This window comes from Salvelinus alpinus, chromosome 9 (genome assembly GCF_045679555.1).
Source record: "Salvelinus alpinus chromosome 9, SLU_Salpinus.1, whole genome shotgun sequence".
In the NCBI taxonomy this organism is placed as follows: Eukaryota; Metazoa; Chordata; class Actinopteri; order Salmoniformes; family Salmonidae; genus Salvelinus; species Salvelinus alpinus.
The window spans coordinates 50,470,626-50,492,647 of record NC_092094.1 but is presented as its reverse complement, the minus strand read 5'-3'; the positions used below and the strand labels follow the sequence as shown (position 1 = coordinate 50,492,647).

The 22,022-nt window shown below is 39.4% G+C and overlaps 1 protein-coding gene and 1 long non-coding RNA gene across 5 annotated transcripts; one reads left to right on the top strand and one right to left on the bottom strand.

Annotated features, from left to right (window-relative positions):
* Positions 1 to 1,923: 1,923 nt before the first annotated feature.
* Positions 1,924 to 20,867, top strand: LOC139530299 (pituitary homeobox 1-like). 4 transcript variants are annotated; one of them, XM_071326562.1, is made up of 5 exons: positions 1,924 to 2,053; positions 3,536 to 3,589; positions 16,172 to 16,321; positions 17,383 to 17,585; positions 19,176 to 20,867. In XM_071326562.1, exons 2-5 carry the CDS (start codon positions 3,544 to 3,546, stop codon positions 19,722 to 19,724), a joined length of 948 nt encoding a protein of 315 aa, XP_071182663.1. In that variant the 5' UTR covers positions 1,924 to 2,053; positions 3,536 to 3,543; the 3' UTR covers positions 19,725 to 20,867. The 4 variants fall into 4 exon arrangements, with proteins under 4 accessions (XP_071182663.1, XP_071182666.1, XP_071182665.1 ...); XM_071326564.1 differs by lacking the exon at positions 1,924 to 2,053 and adding an exon at positions 2,521 to 2,643; XM_071326565.1 differs by lacking the exon at positions 16,172 to 16,321.
* On the bottom strand, positions 8,769 to 10,512 carry LOC139530298 (uncharacterized). The gene is made up of 2 exons (XR_011665999.1): positions 10,209 to 10,512; positions 8,769 to 9,982 (listed from the first exon to the last, which is right to left on the bottom strand). It is a non-coding gene; the product is annotated as an uncharacterized lncRNA (long non-coding RNA).
* Positions 20,868 to 22,022: the final 1,155 nt, after the last annotated feature.

The window sequence follows — 22,022 nt, the reverse complement described above, 5'->3', positions numbered from 1 at the left end:
TTCGAGGAACCCTGGAGTTATAAAAAATAATAATAATTTGGCCACCCTTTAGAGTAGATGTCATTCCTGTTCATCTTTTCTGTTGTATTGTCATCACATGTTAAGGTTGAATGATGACAGTTTTGTAGCTTCAATGAGGCTAACAGTGGTGTAGAGCCTACTGTCTGCAAATACCAAAGTTGGAATAGTTACCACTTTAATACTGTATGTACCAGCAAAGATAATACTATATTAGAACATGTAATATGCATAAACATTCAATCAACATTTTACTTTGCAGTATACAAACATAACATGATGAACAGGAATGACATTTATGCTAATGAGGGACCAGAAATAACTATCTGAAGCCACGCCTCCAATCTGATAGGCTGCCAACGCCACAGTATATTATTAAAAAGGTTAAAAATTGAACCCCTCCCATCTCAAAAGGTTTCCGGTTTGAATCTTTAGACAGGGGATCCTCACCCCAACTAAGCCATGCCTCCACTCCAGTGTACACATGTAACAAGGTCTATTAGCCCATATACTCGATAGTAAAATGACTCAAACGTTTTTTTTTTCAGATATTCTTTTGATTTCGATTATTAATCTAAACAGGAGATACTGGCAGATTAGTCAAATTAGCCTATACATACAACCAGTATAAGGATTCATTAATTAGGCCTGTGTTAATATTTATTTCAAATTCAAAACATGTTTCTCTGCTCTTAATGCCTAATAAATAAACGAGTTATTACCTTTCATTGGGCTACATTTAATATGTTATTTTAAATAGTTCGAAAATGTATAATAGCAAACATTTCATAAAGAACATGAATACGTGTATAGCTTATAAGGCTAGACAGCAGGCTGTTGACAATAGCCGAGCTTCGTAAAATATAACCTTTATTTAACTAGGCAAGTCAGTTAATTAAGAACAAATGATTATTTTCAATGACTGCGTACCCCGGGCCAATTGTGCACCGCCCTATGGGACTCCCAATCACGGCCAGATGTGACACAGCCTGGATTTGAACCAGGGACTGTAGTAACACCTCTTGCACTGAAATGCAGTGCCTTAGACCGCTGCGCCACTCGGGAGCCAAAATTCTGTTCTAGCATTAATGCTGAGCAAACGTTTATTTTCTGCTATACTGATGAGAATATAGGCTGCCTAAAGAAATGTTGAGGGTAAATTCACATAGGCATACAAATACCAGTGGCTCATTCATAAAAATGAAAACGTATTTAAAAGGGAAATAATGAGCTGCATGCGTTATGACATTTTGCATGGTGAACAAGTTAAATCAAATGAAAAACCTATTTAATGGCCGTGTACCTTATTAGTATGTACCTTAACGTTTGCAACTGGTTTGAAAAGGAGGGTAAATGTCGTGTAATAAAATGTGGTTTAAATAGTCGCAAATGATAAATGAAGCTTTTAAAGCAATACGTGCATCTGCTGGAAGCATAATTCATTTTCAGTGAGAATTGTTATTTAATGCGCAATTCTAATGGAACTATAGCTACCCGAACCGAGCGAAATAAGAAAAGAAAACAGCCCTAAAACTATAAATAGATTTTTTACATTATATTATCTTTCCAAAATGCATTTTAAGTGCTTGCATATGTTATATTGTTAGTATTTTGTTTAAAATGTAGAGTGGGCTAGATAGCCTACACAAAATAAACCCTATTTTCCCCATGTCGAGGAAGGCTATTGGCTATAGGCTATATCTTCTCCACCAGAAATACAAAAAAAAAATCAAAGGAATTCACTAAACATATTGATATTCAAAACCAGTTGTTTAGGGTTTTCTCAGCCTTCATAAAGATCAGCTGCTTGCACATCTCCTCACCGTAGGCGATGTGCGCATTGCTGTTGTGTGGTTCGCCGCCGTGACGTCACCGGGACAGGAGAAAGGTCTCCAGAAGAAAACACGAAGCGACGCAGAGAAGCTATCAAAGCGCGTACTTGGACACAGCATATGCCCGCACTTACGTGGATCTATTTCACACCTGCATGGGGACATAGTAAAGATTTGTTTGTTTATTTTCTGGGAATTAACTGGTGAGTAGGCTATTCGAGTTGTGCGGAAAATATATGCCTTGGTATGTGTTAATTTGTATTTTTTTTAATTTAATCTGGCAAGTCAGTTAAATCGATACAGTGCCTTAGAACGCTGCGCCACTTGGTCCCCCCAAATTATAAGACAGTGACTCGGATTGCATGCTCTTATTGTGTCCAAGTGTACAAGGCCTCTCCAGTCTATGTCAAGTGGAGGATGCATAGGCTTCGAGCCAGTGGAGGCTTTTGAGGGAAGGACGGCTCACAATAACAGCTGAAACGGAGCAGATGGAATGGCATCAAACACATGCAAACCATATGTTTGAAGTATTTGATACCATTCCACCGATTTCGCTCCAGCTATTACCAAGAGCCGTCCTCCCCAATTAAGGTTCCACCAACCTCCTGTGTTTTGAGTATTACGCATGGGCATGCATTGACTTTTGTAGGAGAAGATTACAAACCTTGGCAGGGAATATAGGTGGGGTGTTGCGATAAAATGTTGAATTGAATAATGTTTTCATGAATGAGTACATGGATGACAATAGGCTCCGACTAGAAGACGTTTGAGAAATAACAATATTACATGAGAGGTGAGTTGTCAGAAGAAATACAACCTCATATCATAAGAGGATGTAATAAAAATACCTCTTAATCAGTGAATGTACTCCTATTATGTTACTAATCTGACAGTGTGTGTGTGTGTGTGTGTGTGTGTGTGTGTGTGTGTGTGTGTGTGTGTGTGTGTGTGTGTGTGTGTGTGTGTGAAGATAAAAGAGGTTATGTGTTTACATCACGTTAAAGATCAACTTTTGCAACGGTATCTCTGACTCTTTTAAAACTTAAGGTCAGCATAATTCCAATGGATGAACAAGTGTAGCCAAAGACTCAGCCAAAAAGGACTCTATTATTATGAATACGTGTGGCCAAAGACTCAGCCAAGACTCTATTATTGAGCGTATTTCACAAGTTGTGCACGAATTTGTGTCGTTATATTTTCATTTCTACTAAGCAAAAGGAAACGTGCGTAAACGCTATTCAGTGGAGCCAATGCTATAGGCCAATATTATCCCTGATTAAAGTGGATTTGTCAATAGGCTACAGATGAGAAGGTTACAATGACGACCCTGTGTAAATAATATGATGGTGAATGTACATTGTTATTTTGTTTTTTTCCTATAGATAAGAAGGTTACAATGACGACCCTGTGTAAATAATATGATGGTGAATGTACATTGTTATTTTGTTTTTTCCTATAGATAAGAAGGTTACAATGACGACCCTGTGTAAATAATATGATGGTGAATGTACATTGTTATTTTGTTTTTTCCTATAGATAAGAAGGTTACAATGACGACCCTGTGTAAATAATATGATGGTGAATGTACATTGTTATTTTGTTTTTTCCTATAGATAAGAAGGTTACAATGACGACCCTGTGTAAATAATATGATGGTGAATGTACATTGTTATTTTGTTTTTCAGGCATCTAAATGGAACTTGTTTTGTCGAAGAATGTAACCCCTTGCGGAAATACAGGTATTACTGCATGCTTGACCGTTACTTCTTTTAGACTTTTGTAACATTTTACTGGTCAAACATGGTTTATTATGCATTCATAAAGCCTGGGCAAATACTATAATATATGCCACCACAACGCAATGTCAGTTAACAAGCAGCTTATAAACGAACATGGTGCTGAGAATAGTTTTTTTATGCTCCATTGACAGCCTGTGCATGCATAATAGAGCCTTCATCATACCCATAGGCTAGTATTCTCGGGTTATATGCATCGCGCATCTGGAAATCTTCAAGGTTCATGCTTCGTTATGAGGGATTTGTCACATGACAGACATATTTTGTCTGTATGCTGCCTTACTGCGGCAAAAGCGGCTACTTCAATTGTTTGACTAGGCTACATCCATTCAATGATAAAATAACTAGTTGATTGCGTAAATGTAAATTACACTGGTAATTAAATATCAGGGCAAGGGTGGCCTTTTAGATAGGATATAGCCCTTATGCGCAAACATGAGCGAGGATACCCGTTCAATTTATTCTTGTGGTTTGCATAGCCTACAGATTTCTGGTAGGTATTTGCCAATAATATATTAAATCAGGTCTAGACTATTCGTTAAAACCGTTTGTTTGCATATACTTTTATTCTGACTAATTACGCAGTATCACATAAATAAATGTGGACGGAAATCATTGACGATCATAGATCTCTGTAAGTTATTGTCGTGCTTTCGCATGTTTTCCCATGTCTGATCAGTCCATTTAAGCCATAGACATACGCAGTGGCGACCAGTAATTCAGGGCAGCCTGTTTTGAGCCCCACATTTTTAGCTAAAAACAAATTATATACATATAAATATATATACAGTTGAAGTCGGAAGTTTACATACACTTAGGTTGGAGTCATTAAAAGTCGTTCAACCACTCCACAAATTTCTTGTTAACAAACTATAGTTTTGGCAAGTCGGTTAGGACATCTACTTTGTGCATGACACAAGTCATTTTTCCAACAATTTTTTACAGACAGATTATTTCACTTATAATTCACTGCATCACAATTCCAGTGGGTCAGAAGTTTACATACACTAAGTTGACTGTGCCTTTAAACAGCTTGGAAAATTCCAGAAAATTATGTCATGGCTTTAGAAGCTTCTGATAGGCTAATTGACATAATTTGAGTCAATTGGAGGTGTGCCTGTGGATGTATTTCAAGCCCTACCTTCAAACTCAGTGCCTCTTTGCTTGACATCATGGGAAAATCAAAAGAAATCAGCCAAGACCCCAGAAAAAAATTTGTAGACTTCCACAAGTCTGGTTCATCCTTGGGAGCAATTTCCAAACACCTGAAGGTACCATGTTCATCAGTACAAACAATAGTATGCAATAGTAAAAGTATAAACAATAGTAAACAGTATAAACAATAGTAAAAGTATAAACACCAAGGGACCATGCAGCAGTCATACCACTCAGGAAGGAGTGTCTCCTAGAGATGAACGTACTTTGGTGCGAAAAGTGCAAATCAATCCCAGAACAACAGCAAAGGAACTTGTGAAGATGCTGGAGGAAACAGGTACAAAACTATCTGTATCTACAGTAAAACGAGTCCTATATCGACATAACCTGAAAGGCCGCTCAGCAAGGAAGCCACTGCTCCAAAACCGCCATCAAAAAGCCAGACTACGCTTTGCAACTGCACATGGGGACAAAGATCGTACTTTTTGGAGAAATGTCCTCTGGTCTGATGAAACAAAAATAGAACTGTTTGGCCATAATGACCTGGTGTACTTCACAAAATAGATGGCATCATGAGGATGGCAAATTACGTGAATATATTGAAGCAACATCTCAATACATCAGTCAGGAAGTTAAAGCTTGGTCGCAAATGGGTCTTCCAAATGGACAATGACCCCAAGCATACTTCCAAAGTTGTGGCAAAATGGCTTAAGGACAACAAAGTCAAGTTATTGGAGTGGTCATCACAAAGTACTGACCTCAATCCCATAGAAAATGTGTGGGCAGAACTGAAAAAGTGTGTGCGAGCAGGGAGGCCTACAGCAGCTCTGTCTGGAGGAATGGGCCAAAATTCACCCAACTTATTGTGGGAAGCTTGTGGAAGGCTACCCGAAATGTTTGACCCAAGTCAAACAATTTAAAGGCAATGCTACCAAATACTAATTGAGTGCATGTAAACCTCTGACCCACTGGGAATGTGATGAAAGAAATTAAACCTGAAATAAATAATTTTCTCTACTATTATTATGACATTTCACATTCTTAAAATAAAGTGGTAATCCTAATTGACCTAATAGAGGGAATTCTTACTAGGATTAAATGTCAGGAATTGTGAAAAACTGAGTTTAATATGTTTGGCTAAGGTGTTTGTAAACTTCCGACTTCAACTGTATATATTGCATATATATTTATTGGGGGTGCTTGCCTGTTTTGCATGTTATTTTGGCATTAATACGTTTCACATATCAGTTTGCAAACAATAAAAAAATAAAAATAATAATAATTGAGTTATTAAAGCTGCATACAAACATCGTCTCTTTTTTGCTTTCAGCTCCAAAATGCAGGTGTTTCAGCCTAACTTAGTGCTTTCTGTGGTGGTGCGGCAGCCAGCGTAGGGGTTGTTAATGTTCTCTAGTTGTGCCATGATTGGCTCAGTGTTCTGTCACTCATGGTGACACTACGTCACCGCCAAGTCTGAGGGTAGAGCTAGAAAATGTCAGGCCCTTGGGTGCTGCCATAGAGTTACATTAGAAGTGTCCATCCAAGAAGGCTCAAGATAAAATGACGCCAAATCACGTTATATCGACAGTAGCTTTGATTAGACTGACATCATACTTTCAAGTCGACATTCAACTGGCAAATCCTTTTTAATCGTTGTCATATGAATAGAAATAATGAAGAGAAATTATAGATAAAACATATCGGCGCTCATCGGCCATTGGACATAAACATTACACAACAAGTTGGAAATCGCAAATTCAACAATGAGTGTTTTGGAAGTAATCAGTTGCTAACTGCAAGCATTGCAAAGCAATCACTAGCCATGTATTCAGAGTGTGGTCCCAAATCACTGTAAGGTCCCAAATATGCGATTAAGGGTCTCTTTTCCAAGCTTAAAATTATAAACATTCAACATTGGCCATGTTGTCAATGAAGCATGATTTGTGCCAAGCTCAAAACAACTGTTAACTTGGAACTGGGAAATCTGACTTCAGTGACTTCAGGACAACTAGGAGCTTGGGAAAAAAACGAGCGCTGACTGGGAAAATACGTTTTGAACGGTCATCCAACTTGGCATTGTAAATCTGGAACTCTGGCCTCTATTTTAGAGCTATGACCTGAAGATCACTGATGTCCTCATGATTCGACCTTGTCTATTTCCGCGTTCCCAGTTGTCTTGAAAGCACCATAAATCCAGAGAATGCCAGACTTTGAGGACAAAGTTTGATGACAAAATTTGCCCATTAAGGACTGCTGCACCACCTTCATGTGATCACAGCACAATAATTTGAGTCCAAAAATGTATTGTATGCTGCTGCGTAAATGATGTGATATGCCAGGGAGATATGTGTACTGTAGCTAAGAAAGTAATACTAAGTGTATGTTGTGTAGTAAGCTATTAGTAACCCATTTGCCTAATTTTGTGTATTTTCCCCTCTTAATTTCGCCTACCGTTCTGACTTGGTGGTGCAAGTAGTAACCCGTGTTAGAGAAATGTAATCATCAAATATTGTAAGAGCTTTCATTGTCTGCTTATATGTCCCCTTTATTTATCCTACGGTTCTACTTGGTGTAGAGGGAGAACACTGTAAGAACGGCCCATGTTCTGAATTATGTGGTTGTTTATTTCAAAAGGGCTGAACAAATAGTTATATTGACTACTTCTGTCCTAGCTCGCTCATTAATGTCTTAATCGAAATTACATATTGCCTCTTATCCACGTTTGTCCCCTTATAGTTTGTACATCTCAATTGTCAGTGGAAACCATATGTGTTTAAGCAAGTCAGACACATCAGCTAGGATTATTAATTAAGGCAGTAAATGAGGCTGAATTAACTGTTAACTGTTTCGCTGCCAGACAAGGCTCCGCTGAAAGCCAGGTGTAGCACTGGTAAGGTGTTGGGACTTGTTACGGCTGATTTCCTCCTCTTCGTCAGAAGAGGAGGTAGAGGAGGTGCGGCAGAAGAGGAGGTCAGAAGAGGAGGTGTAGGGATCGGACCAAGACGCAGAGTGGAAAGTGTTCATATTTTAATGAAAGTAAACTGAACACTTCAAGATACAAAAACAACAAACGAGAATCAAACCGAAAGCAGTCCCGTGTGGCACGAACACTGACACGAAATACAAACACCCACAAACACACACGTGAACCCCGGCTGCCTAAGTATGGGACAACGATTGACAGCTGCCTCTGATTGAGAATCATACCAGGCCGAACGCACAAAACCCCAACATAGAAAACAACACATAGACAACCCACCCAACTCACGCCCTGACCATACTAAATAAATACAAAACAAGAGAAAACAGGTCAGGAACGTGACAGGACTGCTGTTGGGACTCAGCTGTTGGGAAATCTTTATGTAGGCCCTAACCGTTTGTGGGCACCGTTTGTCACCGTTATAGTGCAATTAACGTATTGTTTCGGGTTTTGTTGTGGCTTTGCTGGCATGCATCCCACTTTCTTTTTTTTTGCCCCACCAAGATTTACATGCTAAAATCGCCACTCAGCATACGTAAAATATTGATGAGGACGTGTCCAGGGGCGAAAATCTGATATCAACCTTGGAGGGGACAATTACATTACATTTTCTCAAGAGCAATTCCTGAGGGGGACACCAAAAGTAGTGCTGTAACACATAGCCTACGTTGTAATATGTTAAATGTATATTGAGGAACCATAATTCCTACAACTGAATAATTGATAGGTACAGTAGTTAACTGAAGGGTTTAACCAACTTGTTCAAATGTTTAAATCATTATAATACTACTATTAATAATAGTTATAGCATTGCTCCTTACCAGTCCAGTATGTATGCAGGTATTCGTACTTACAACTAGCAATATCAAGAAAGGCCAGTAGGTAGCAATGGTACTGTACACTGTATGGGTGTAGTTTTCATAAATACAATGAACATGGTGTGATCGCATCTAAAATAATCTCCATTGAGAACCATCACAAAGTTAGTCTCCGTATTGAATTGACCTTTTAATTTGACTTTTTCTGATACATTTATATAGTCATTAAATGTGCCACTGGCCTGAGTCTACTACAATATCTTTACAAGAACAAAAAGCTTAAAATAAGTACAGTTCTAAAAGCAAAATAACTACTTCAATGAAAAACCCAAATAAATCAAACAAAATATCCTTCAGTCAGTGTCTCAACTCTTCAAACAGCAGCTATGGACAAGTATGTCGCACAAAGTATGCAATTTTAAATAAAATAACATGAAATAAATAATTTGTAAGTGTACTGTCGTGTACTGTCATGTACTAAAAACTACTCTCCTCTAGGCTGCTTAGTACCCGCTCATACTGCCCTAGCACAGCTCTAATAGCAGTATTCCGCACAGTCCACCTTGTTGGACATAGGGGTTTCCGGGTGGGCAGATGTGTTTCTTTGGACGTGGCAATTGATTCAAACATGCTCTTAAACTTTCCTGACTGGCCATAGAGGACACCTAACTGATGGACCCAAGAAAGGGAATCCCGGATCAGTGGGGAGGCTGAGCAGCCAGCCTGTGTAATCAGATTTACACAGTGTGCTCCACAATGGACATAGAGGGCTAATGGCTGCTGCCTTCTCACAATTGCCTGTGCACCTGTGTATTTTCCTGCCATGTTTGAGGCACCATCGTAACTCTGCCCACGTAAGCCAGACATGGGCAAATTGAGCCTCAACAACACTTCAGTTGCCACTTTCGCAATGCCCTCGCCTGTTGTCTCCGACACCCTGTATAGCCCAATAAACTCCTCGTGAGGGACAAGGTCATGGTCAACATAATGCAAAAAGACACTCTCCTGTTCAGCACCAGAGACATCTTGAGTACCATCAACAATTAATAAAAAATTGTACAATCGGAAGAGACCTAATCTCAGCTGCAATGCCTCGAATGATTGTATTGGCCATGATGTTCAGAATTTCATTCTGTGCTTTGGGGCCTCTTGAAACGTCAACACTCTGTTGGCAAGAGTTTGCGGTTCAAAAATTGTGGGTGTGGCTGATATGGTTTTGTGCCATCACTGAGGTAACTGGACAATGCTGTGCCACTGTCCCCTATACTGGTGCTGCTGGCAACAAGGGTGACACCTGGTCCTGCCGTGGCTGTGACATTGTTCTCTGAAGTCTCTCTCCCTGGCTCTTTCCCTTTCACCACCCTCACAGACTCAGTCTGTCTCCTAGAAAATAAATAAGGTGTTTGCCATACTCCTAACTACCGGTACCCAAAACTACACAATTAATCACAACAGCAATACCATTGCCATAAACAAATCTTAGTTTAGTCATCAGTTTAAGTTGAGAGCGGGGATATCCATGGCATTTTCCAATTATGTCCCTATTTTACAAGTAAAAAAAATTGAGAACCTTTCATAATGTTGCCAAACAAAGACTCAACAAACTTACCTGAGACTCCCTGTCTCTGCCAGTCTGTCCCTGCCTATCTGTCCCCAGCTCTGCTGTCTGTGTGCCATCTGTTGCCTGCTCTGCCTAATGACATCATTGTGAAACATTCCATTAGCATTTCACTTCTTTCTTATGAACATTTTATCAACTCGTCTTTGAGATATTAGGCTACTAGAGTTCTTACTTTGCGTTTTGGTGTACTGAAAAATACTCTGATGTCCGTCTTTTTACTTTTTTCTGCCATTTTTCTACCTGGCTGGCTGGCCGGTCTAGCTGCACACACACACATTTACACAACATATGCTACAACTTTTTCTAATTTTAATATAGTTTGTTTCATATTGGCTGGCTTCCAACAATAGCTGAATTTGTAAAGCTAGCGAGCACCAATTCCGTTTCTGTGGTGTTTGCTATAATCTTAAAAAAAAAAAGGTGAAATAAAATAAATGTAAAAAAGTTCACTAGCGACAATTTAGCTTTTGCAACGAGACCATTAAATATATTTAAGACAATGGTATAAGAGAGTGTAGTTCTGTTCAGTTTGGACTTCAGTTTATAGCTAACCTTATCACAGGGACTTTGAAGCACTAAAGCTGCATGCTGATCTTGGAATAAATTGACGATAGCAAAGATTCCATCTTTGACGACGCCACATTAATGGAATAGGTACTAGCTAGCTTGCTAGTTAATGTTTGCTTTAGTTTGCGCGCTAGCTCTGCAAATTCAGCTAGTGTGTGAACCCTGCCAACATAAAAATGTAAACATTGCTATGGCGCGATTGACTGGATTAACCTCACGTCAGTTACGTACATGTGCCTTTCGGACAGTAGATACGAACCCTCTATTACCTTGCCAGCTAAAGAACTGGCAGTGGATCAAACCATTGTGAGGCAAAGGGCGGGGTGGTCGCAATCTTTTGAAACTTAAAAAGGCGCTATTAAGTGTCTATAATCAGCACAACTGCTTTCATTGCGTATTATTAATATTATTGAAATTACATAGTTATGTTTACAGTGATAGATTGGGGGGGACAAATCATATTTTTCCCAGGATGGGGGGGTCGTGTCCCCCCCGTCCCCCCTGGGATTTCCGCCTATGGACGTAACATAACTTTTTACTTGCATGGCCTATAGGCTATTGAAGAGAACACGAGGCAAGAGTGATGTAACGTCAATGAATCTAAATCAGACTGAAGCAATATGGTACAAAGTAATAGCCATTAATTCGTGAGTGTGATGATGGAGCCATTTCGAATGAAACATTTGTTCAAATGTCAGGGTGGTTATCGGGAATGGGTCACACGGCCTTGGACCAACTATCCACTCCAGATTGCGGAGATGTGATGATCGCTAAATCAATAATGTCATTAAGTCCATAGCCTTTTCCAGTTACGCACGGTGTCCGATTATATTCGAGACCCAGTGTTTTCGTTGCCCCTTCAGTGTTTTTTTTTACTAAGACAAAAAGGGCACGATAAAAAATACTTTTTGGTTTGGTTTGTGATTAACGACGATCGTTGAGTTTATTTTCAGTCCTCCGAAAAAAGATGACTGTTTATATTGCTACTGCCCTTTAACCTGTCTTGGTGGATGAAAAGGGTTTTGTAAACCATCCCCTCCGCAAGTGGCAAGTGCCATATATTTGAAAACGCATTATCAGACGAGCCAACGATAGGCGCATGAAGGCCAATAAGAACGTTCAGCACCAATGTATTTGCAAAAATATCAACAGATTAGGCCTATGATATAAATTGTCAATAAGATAACACTAACAGTCCTGCCTTTGACGTAGGCTAGGAGCCAAAGCTCAAAAGGATGCTGACTACATCTCTATTGGTAATTATTTATGATGAGCATCTCTAACACACACAAGCAAACATTCATTTGATTGTGCATAACCTTTATTTAACTAGGCGAGTCAGTTAAGAACAAGTTCTTATTTTCAATAACGGCCTAGGAACAGTGGGTTAATTTCCTCGTGCAACCTTTCGGTTACTAGTCCAACGCTGTAGCCACTAGGCTACCTGCCGCCCCTCTCTTCAAACCACTTCACCGCGAGGCCCCCCTACTGAGACTTTCGAGGCGCCCTCGAACATGTTAGATTTCACGGCAACTCGCATTTGACTTGTTTTGAACGGTTAGAGATTGGTTTCTGAATAGTTTAGACCTCTTAATTCGCTGAGATGTTTGTGTGGCATGGGTGTTCCTCTTGATTTTATGTTGCTGGCTCAGTTCTTCCCTTTACCAGGGTTTGACAGTTGAAAGGCAATACCTACATTAATTTAAAAATGTTTTGTTTCTAGATTATGTGAAATTTAACTTCAATTGACCCCCATTCACAGCCTTGAGAGTGGACGCACCAATAAGGCAGATGCCTTATACTTCGTTGATGTATATGATTCAGTTGTTTTATTGATAAGGTATGAGCGTAGACCTACTTCCGGATGAAAGCATGGCGTGCATTCAATGGTCAAGAAAACTCATTTTCCAAAGAGGTTCAATAGCCTACATAAAAACAACATTGCATTAAGCATGGCGAGGAACCTGAACAAATTAATGAAAAAGTAAGTGATTGTTGAAAGGTTGCACAATTGTCTTTTGAAAGACCCTTAAGGGACTCTTTCCAGTTCGACAGGGTCTCATGCCAAAAGTAAATGTCATGAAATGAATCGGAACGTCAAAGGTTCAGGCTGCTGGCCAGTCACTATGGAAGGGGAACGGAAGGGTCATGGCTAGAAGGGATCCAGTTTTTGCCAAATTAACATCAGATTTGAATTTTAGTAGCTGGTTATGAGAACTTACTCAGCAGGTTAGGATCATTAACGTAGCAGGTTAGGATAATTGGGTTAAGGTTAGGAAAGGGGTTTGGGTTAAGGTTAGCTAAAATGCAACATAAAATGCAAAAATAATAACTTTTGACGTTCATTTGACAAAAGCTGGAAATCTTCTAGCCATGACCCTATGGTTGGGGGAAGCTCTAGTCTAGAACGCACATTCCATTTTGCTTAGGAGTATATTAAAACTCTATCCATGGTTAAAGTAGTCAAAAGTGAATGTCATTGTTGTAAAACACTGTGAGTGTGCTTCATTTACTATCATTCTAAATTATAATACAGATTTTTTTTTGTCATGTGAACTTTATATTACGCCAATTTCCCAAATGTGGACAGTTTGTGTTACTACATTACACACGCTCGCAATTTCACTACATACAATTGAGTGGAATTTCACATCCTTTTTGCTTCAGATTCGTGATGTTAATATACAAGTTCACAGTCATCACGAATACATTACATCGATTTCTTTAAGCAGATTAATAATTTAATAATAATAATAATTTTAATTAACTTTATTTGGTTTGGGACCGTTGATTGTGTTAAACATGCCTCTCCATTGCAGGATTTTGAACGCCGTTATAATGTTTAAACTAAATTGCACAGAACATTCGGTGAGCTCTTTTTATAACAGTCGATGGCAGCACACCAATAGGCCTACACTGGTTTGAGAGTCAAACTATCACTTAAATAATAGCCAAACCTTGTCAGTGTTGACATCCTATGCCGGGTCGTGATTCGTTGAAGTTAAAACAACTGTTTTGTTTCTGTCCAGTTTCGGCAGCCTCCTCGAATCTCCATCTGACATGTCTTCAACAAATTCTCTTCTAACCAGTCATGTAAAAAGTATTCTCATATTCCATGTGGCGTTTGAATAGTGTTAGTTTAAACAGCGCATACACCCCAAACGTTGCCCCCTGTACCATTTATTTCAAGATGATATCGATGGAAGTAACTAACAAAAATAAAAGTGTACGCACTGCGTTGGTGACCCATTTGAATCAAAATGCAACAATTCCAAAAGTAGCTATGTATCTTTCCACGTTGTTCTCTAACCTCTAATGTTTAGAGGACAACGTGATTCACATGATTCTCTATTCCGTGTGGTTTTTGAGCTGTGTTCGTTTGTTTTAACAGGACGTGTAACCTCCTCCCTCTCGTTCTATTGATTTCAAGGTGATAATCAATATATGTGTGATTGACAAAAACAGTGTTGCGTTTCTTTTTATGTTGGGGAAACCCGTTACAAAATGAACTGTCTTCTGCATGTTGTCCTTGAACCAGTAATACTGTATATCCAGTGTCCATGTGGTTTTTGAGTTTTGGAATTTCAACAGCGCATTGGCCTACAACCTGATTTCCCCCCTAATCGATATGAGTGATTTGTTGCCAATTGTGAAAACAACAGGGGTTTTGGTGCGTGTGCAGTTTATATGGTGCTCGTTAAAAAAAATACGTTATCTGACACGTGAAAACTGTGTTTTGAAATTGGACTATTTATCAAAATGTATCGTCAACAGGAAGCAGCGACAGCCTCATCCTCATTTTCAACCTACATTTCAGGAATATGCCTATAAATTGAGATTTCAACATTCATTTTCAATGGAATTGTACTTAATCAGGTAAAAACTGCAGAATAATTCCAAAAACGTGCTGTGATTTATTTCTTTTGATGCCTACAATAATCTAAAACGCTTAGCTCTTGCGCTTGCAACAAGGCTTGGAGACCGTGCGCAATGCCTAAAACAAAATACCTGGCCAATGTAATTGTAATACTGCATGTTATTGGGACCATAAAATCATCCAAAACCAAATAATAGTTGCAGATATGTTTATGCAAATCCAGGATTTTGACACTGTGCGCGCCTTGTCTTCATTCTTTGTCATTCAACTTAAAACGAGTTTGCATATTGTTTTTATTATTTAAGTGATTGATAATGGTGTTGATTTCCTAGCATGGTTTACTATTTTCCATTTGTTTTAACGCTACAGTGAGTGACAGACATTTCACTTAAATTACGGGAAAATATGCTACTGTCAATATGTCTAGAATATAATATAGAGCCTTTCTCCTTAAAAACAAAAACAAAACAAGGCCAACATAGGGAACATTGAGGTCGGAATGTAATATTTAAATATATTTAAATGAATAACAGACAATCTATTTTTGTGAATTTAATTCAAGATTGGAATCAAGTGGCCGGGCTCATAACTGTGTAATGTGACGTTTTATCTCTGTCCATCTCTGACCAACCATCAGGCGCCAATTATTTCACACACACACACACACACACACACACACACACACACACACACACACACACACACACACACACACACACACACACACACACACACACACACACACACACACACACACACACACACACACACACACACCACTTCATTCTTTTGACACAAGGTCTGCCTCACCTTCTTTTTTTAGGTGAATGTTTAGAAGGCCTGACAATAAACCTCATCAAATCGTCCCCACACATGAACTGATAGACTATTAGGGCTACGGCAGATTTTGCAGCAGTGTCATTGTTTCATATACATAGGCTGCTAAATTATAAATTAGGTAGCCTACTTTCCATATATGTTTAGCCTTGAAAATAACAAGCCAGGCCCATATGCAAACGTTTATTGAGCTCAGTTCATATACGAGATATAAATTGCGTGTGTAGGCTCTAAGTTAACTAAGGGCACCCAGCTGCAGGGCCGTTCCATTGCGCTGGAGCATATTTCAAACATGCCTGAATAAAGGGCCCATTTTCTTCCAAACTTTCTAAGGCAACGTAACTTGCGGTTGCCTCATGCGCTCCGCTGGGATACCCCCCCCACCCCCCCCCGCACAACCCCCGCCCCAATACCCCCCCGCCCCCTTGACCCCCCCACACCGGGCATATCCCCACCAGCGGAATCTGAAAGCATTAGGCTGTCACTGCTTGCGAGGAAAAGAGTCTGTTTATCTGGAGAACAAATTCATGAAAATCTTTTTTTTATTTTATTCTTGCAATGGCAAGTGTTTGGCTACAGATGGAAATCTAAACACCCTTGTTGAAGTTTGAGAAAGCTCGTATATACAGGATTTAATACTTCTTTTTAATACGGCAACATTATTTTCAAGGTGGAATGAATTTGGACAGAATCGCAGAGACCGTGATACCCCCACCGACGCGCGACATGTCCTCTACGTTTCACTTGCCGAGAACTGCAAACAACACGCGAGAAACGTTGGAGAACTCAAGCAGCGAGTCATCAGATACTGAAGTAACAGGTACATTAACGGTGTAATGACATTGCATTACATACTCTCATAATTGCTAGGTAGGCTATACAACATACATTTTTTGGTGTTAAACATTAAAGGCTAAAAAGCTACGTGTGTGTGTAATGTATTCGATATTAAGAGAAACTCACGTAGCTTACAACTTTGTCCAAAGCATTGAGCAATAACAAATATATTCGAAACACAAAGCACCTTCTGTGAATGAAATAAATAACTTCAATTGTCGTGTTTTAGTAGGCCCACTTTGATAACAATAAGTTTGCAGTTTGATCAAATCGAATATTTTCGGCATATTTAAACAAATGACATTCAGGGGTTACAATAATTGTTTGAAGTTATATTTTTAGTGCTCCTGCGAATGTTTGGTCTTTTATATTCCACTCCTCCTCATCAGTTGTACGATGTCAATATATATACCTAATACTAAAGAGATAATAAGACGTAAGCCTACGAAGAATAGGGCTAGACAATGCATTCAGCATCTACAATATGGCTAGTTTGTTTTAAACTGATCTTTCTTAAAAATAAATATTGCCCTTCGTACGTCTAGCTTTTTTAAAGGTATGAAATTAAGGCGTTCTTTTAAAGACACACACGGACAAGATAATGAACTCTAAGACAAGACTGGACAGACGTTGCAACAAAAGCAACGTTCTAAGTTTATGCCGATTCATTCCTAACAGAGCGTCTAAAAGAATCAATATTGAACCCGGAGCAAATCTGTTCATGTTTGACGACCGTGATAGCCTACTGGTGGTCTTTGTAGGCCTTACAGACTTCTGAAAGTCGACATTTACTTTAGTGATTTACGGACACTTCAAACAAGGTTAGGATCACCCTGCCAGATATAGTATGCTTTTCTGCTGCAGAAATAAACCATTTGTTAAAAAATTACACATGCGTTTCGTACATACTGTTTCTAGACTCATGAGATGAGATTGTACAGAAAACATTTGGGTGAGTGGCACCCCTCTGTGTAAAATCAAAGTAGTCTGACTCAGTATAAGCTACAGTACAATAACCAGAATTTATATGTTTGTTTTTCACAGAAAAGGAGAGGAGTGTAGAACACAGAAGTGACGATGGAAACGCAGATGACCCCAAAAAGAAGAAAGCGAGGCGGCAGAGGACTCATTTCACCAGCCAGCAGCTGCAAGAGCTCGAGGCCACCTTTCAGCGGAACCGCTATCCCGACATGAGCATGAGAGAGGAAATAGCTGTGTGGACCAACCTCACCGAGGCCAGAGTCAGGGTAAGTGAGTCGAGATGCGTTTTGGCCCGTGCTTAAAACGGGCGTATATTGAAAGGGAAACCGTAAAGACGTGAATTAATGAAAGTACAAATCTGTCCATTTAAACCTGCTCTGGGTTTATTGCCTGACTTCAAGCCAACACTGGAATACCACTTGGATGATATCGTTGCAATAATTAACAATGATTACGAACTTTATGAGGTAGATCTTACGCTATAATTTCCCTCCATCTTGGGGGGGGGTGCATTACACAACTGTATCATCGACTTTTGAAGACATTGTATCAACTATGTTTTTATATATACTTACAGTATCTGCGCCAATTCATTTAGAATATTTATTTCGCAACAGTTCATTTTACATAGGTCTTATTATTGCTATCATGTGTATTGTTCACTACACATCCACTGTAACGTGTTCCTCTAGAAACGTTTTACAGCAGACATGTTTAGTGTAGTGCAATGAGTAATATCATATTGCCATGCATACACATGTTCTTGCGAGTAATTGCACATTAGGCCTATGGAAAACCCTTTTTGAAAAATTCAACCCAAACCACCTCAACAAATCGGGTGTTTTAATTTCAAGACGGGCAAGAAACAAGATAAGCTTGAGTTTTTTTGTGTGTCTTGGGCCTACAATTAACGTATGTCCCATGTGTAAACGTACCAATACTTTTAAGCCTACATATCAAAACAGCAATGCACTAGTTAGTTGGCAAGAAGTCGACAATAAGGCCAATTAGCGCCTAATATCATTTTAATTAACATTTTTTGATGGCTAATAAATTATGATTATCCATACATCTATAGAATACTTCCAACATTTCGAAGAGGATCACAAACTCTTATTGACGCCCAAGCAGGAGGACATCATAACATTTACCTTATCTTATCCAACAGAAGTGAATTACACACACTCTTAAAATAGACGCACAAGAGGAACACATTTTTTCTGGAACATTTTGTTCAGCGCAAGGGGCTGTGCAAACACTTCACGGTTATTGGTAATACAACTATTGATAATAATGATTGTATGATAATTCGATCAGTAGCCTGCTAGGTTAAGCCTACATTTGGATGGATTTGATTGTCCATAGTGCCTATGCAGACGTGAGAGCGACGAGATGTAGGCCACAGCTAAAACACAATGACGAGGAGGCTTTTCGAGCTAAATATAACCCACCACTGTGCAGCTCGAAGCTTATGGTGTCACATCGTTCATGTCTTTGTGGACAATTTATCTTTAGCCTACAACCGTGTGCCCCCCGGAAGACTATACATAGCCCCACTTCCAATTATATACCCTAAGACTCCATTATAAAGTACAAACGAAGTGTTATTCTAATAAAAACATTAGAGAGACAATTTTGTGAAGTTGTGGCAAAAATATATGATCGTTTTTTAAATCATTCATAGGTCTTGTTAGGCCTAGCCTAGGTTATATGTTTTCTAGTTGACTGTTATGGATTGTATTATAAATGTTACAAGTAATAACATAATAACACAACTATTGTTATTATCATTACATTATATTACTGTTATAGATCGCATGTTGAATACATGTTATCTTTTTGTCTTTGATCTTTAGGTGTGGTTCAAAAATCGCAGGGCCAAATGGAGGAAGCGTGAACGCAACCAGCAAATGGACCTGTGTAAGAACAGCTACCTGCCCCAGTTCAGTGGCCTCATGCAGCCCTACGACGACATGTATCCCGCCTACACCTACAACAACTGGACAAACAAAGGACTGACCCCGGCTAATCTGTCCACAAAGAACTTCGCCTTTTTCAACTCAATGAGCCCACTCACATCCCAGTCAATGTTCTCAGCTCCTAACTCCATCTCCTCTATGACTATGGCCGGAGGTATGGGCCACTCGGCTGTACCGGGGATGCAAACTGCGGGCCTGAACAACATCAGCAATTTTAACGGCATCGGCACCGCTACAATCAACTCAGCCATGTCCTCGTCGTCCTGTCCGTATGGGCCTCCCGGTTCACCGTACAGCGTATACAGAGACACATGTAACTCTAGCCTTGCGACCCTGAGACTGAAATCGAAACAGCACCCAACTTTTGGATACAGTGGGTTGCAAAGTCCCGGGTCTAGCCTTAATGCCTGTCAATACAACAGCTGACGTATCAACCGTGATGAAAATAATTTGCGGACAGCTCTAAGCCTAGTAGCCTAGCCTACCTGCGAATGGAGCGAAAGACAACTAAACTGGATTAGTTGCAATCATTTATTTTTCAAATGAATTATGCGGGCTGTAGCCTATGTGTTTACCAATTAACTTGTAGGCTACAACAATTTACATGTCCATGTTTTTGGGATTTAAAAGTGATGATGAAGACGTGTTACGTTGCAACGTTGTACATTAGCCTACATAAGAAACCGACAAAGGGACTCCTTCCTATGCATGTTCGCTTACTTGCTTTGAGGGCTCAAACCCATTTGAACGTGATTTATATTGGTCGAGGCCAGCGTTTCCCAAACTCGGTCCTGGGGACCCCAAGGAGTGCACGTTTTGTTTTTTGCCCTAGCACTACACAGCTGATTCAAATATTCAACCAAAACCCCCTTGGTGTCCTGAGGACCGAGTTTGGTAAACGCTGGCCTAGGCCCTGTACTCTTGGTCTGGGATTAGAAACAGTTTGGTAAACACTGGCCTAGGCCCTGTACTCTTGGTCTGGGATTAGAAACAGTTTGGTAAACGCTGGCCTAAACCTGTACTCTTGGTCTGGGATTAGAAACAGTTTGGTAAACGCTGGCCTAGGCCCTGTACTCTTGGTCTGGGATTAGAAACAGTTTGGTAAACGCTGGCCTAAACCTGTACTCTTGGTCTGGGATTAGAAACAGTTTGGTAAACGCTGGCCTAGGCCCTGTACTCTTGGTCTTGGATTAGAAACAAAAAAGTGCAACACATATAACTAGACATATCCGGACTCTGTAGAAGAACAATTAATTGTATTGTACATAGCTTAGACTTTTATTATGCTCATTTGCTTTACCGTTTATGCAGGGGGTGCCACTGGCCCACCCAATTGTGTCCTGTTTCTGAAGCGTGACTTTACTTTTAAATGCTCTGTCTGGAGTATTTTCGTTTTATTTGTTTGCTAAAATTGAAATTCTGCATTTTTAACTTGGGTGCAAAGTGTTTTGTACGAGTTGATAATAATGTAAGATAAAGCAAAGTCCATTATACTGTATTCAAAAGGTGATTGAAAAGTAACTTCATGTGTTTATGGTAATATGTTTGAATAAACTACAGCAGAAAGAAGTGCATTTCAGATATTAAACAAGGGAAAAGGTATACATGACAAAAACATAATATGTTCCAAGTTTATGGAGTAAAAGATAGGAGTGCAAAGTAAATAGTCTATATCTATAGCCTTCAATTAATTATTTCAGTGATGACAACTCAAACCAATCTTCACCTGCACACATTTAAACCCCCCTAGAGCAGGGGTTCCCAAACCTGACCATGTAAAAAAAAAAGGTGATATAATTACAAATCATCGGCGAACTTTTTTAATTAGGGCTATGAAAGTATTTTACAAATCAGTCTGACAGGACCTTTGACAGTATTTCAATCTGAAGCAGTATGGTGGTTTGAAGTGACTGAAATCAGAATCAGAAAGGAATTGGCAATCATTTTGTATGATATTCTGTGTAGAAAATAACTTCCCCCTGGGCACAGACGTCAGTTCAACGTCTAGCTTTTTGATTTACATTTGGTTGAGTTGTCAACTGACGTGAATTCAACGTGAAATTAGCCAAACATTTCACCACGTCATTGAATTTAGGCTAAAGGTTGGGTAAAAAAAAAACGATATTTCCTTAGTTGGTGACTTTTTGAAAATCCAATGGGTTTTCCACGTTGATTCAACGTCATCACATGAAATTTTTTGGTTGAAATGACGTGGAAGCAATGCTGATTCAACCAGTTTTTGCCCAGTGGTCATCTTTAACCAGGTTTCCATGCAAAGTAGGCTACATGTCAGATAACAAATGTCACAGCATATTTTTGTCGGTAAACTTTCTAAATGTTGACAACACTAAATAAGCCTACCTTAACAAGATGGGACCTTTTTGTGTAGGTACAATTATTTACGTGAGAAATGGCGGTGGTAAGCCTTTTTCCGGAAATATTGATATAATAACCATCATATCAAAGTAAACTTGGAGTCAGGGGATGATGTGTAATGTGATTCTCCCACTATGACTCGGGAAAGCATGCAGTTTATTAGGCTACAGATAAAATACATGATGATATACTGCACAGGGTGGTGAAAGTGCACGGTGATGAGCTTGTGGCACTTTTCCAATAAATATTGAGGTTTTTATTTTGGTGACATGATGGTAGATGCTTGGTTGCGTGTTTGACATGTACAAATAATCTCACTCTTTTGTCCATAATAATCTCATCATGTAC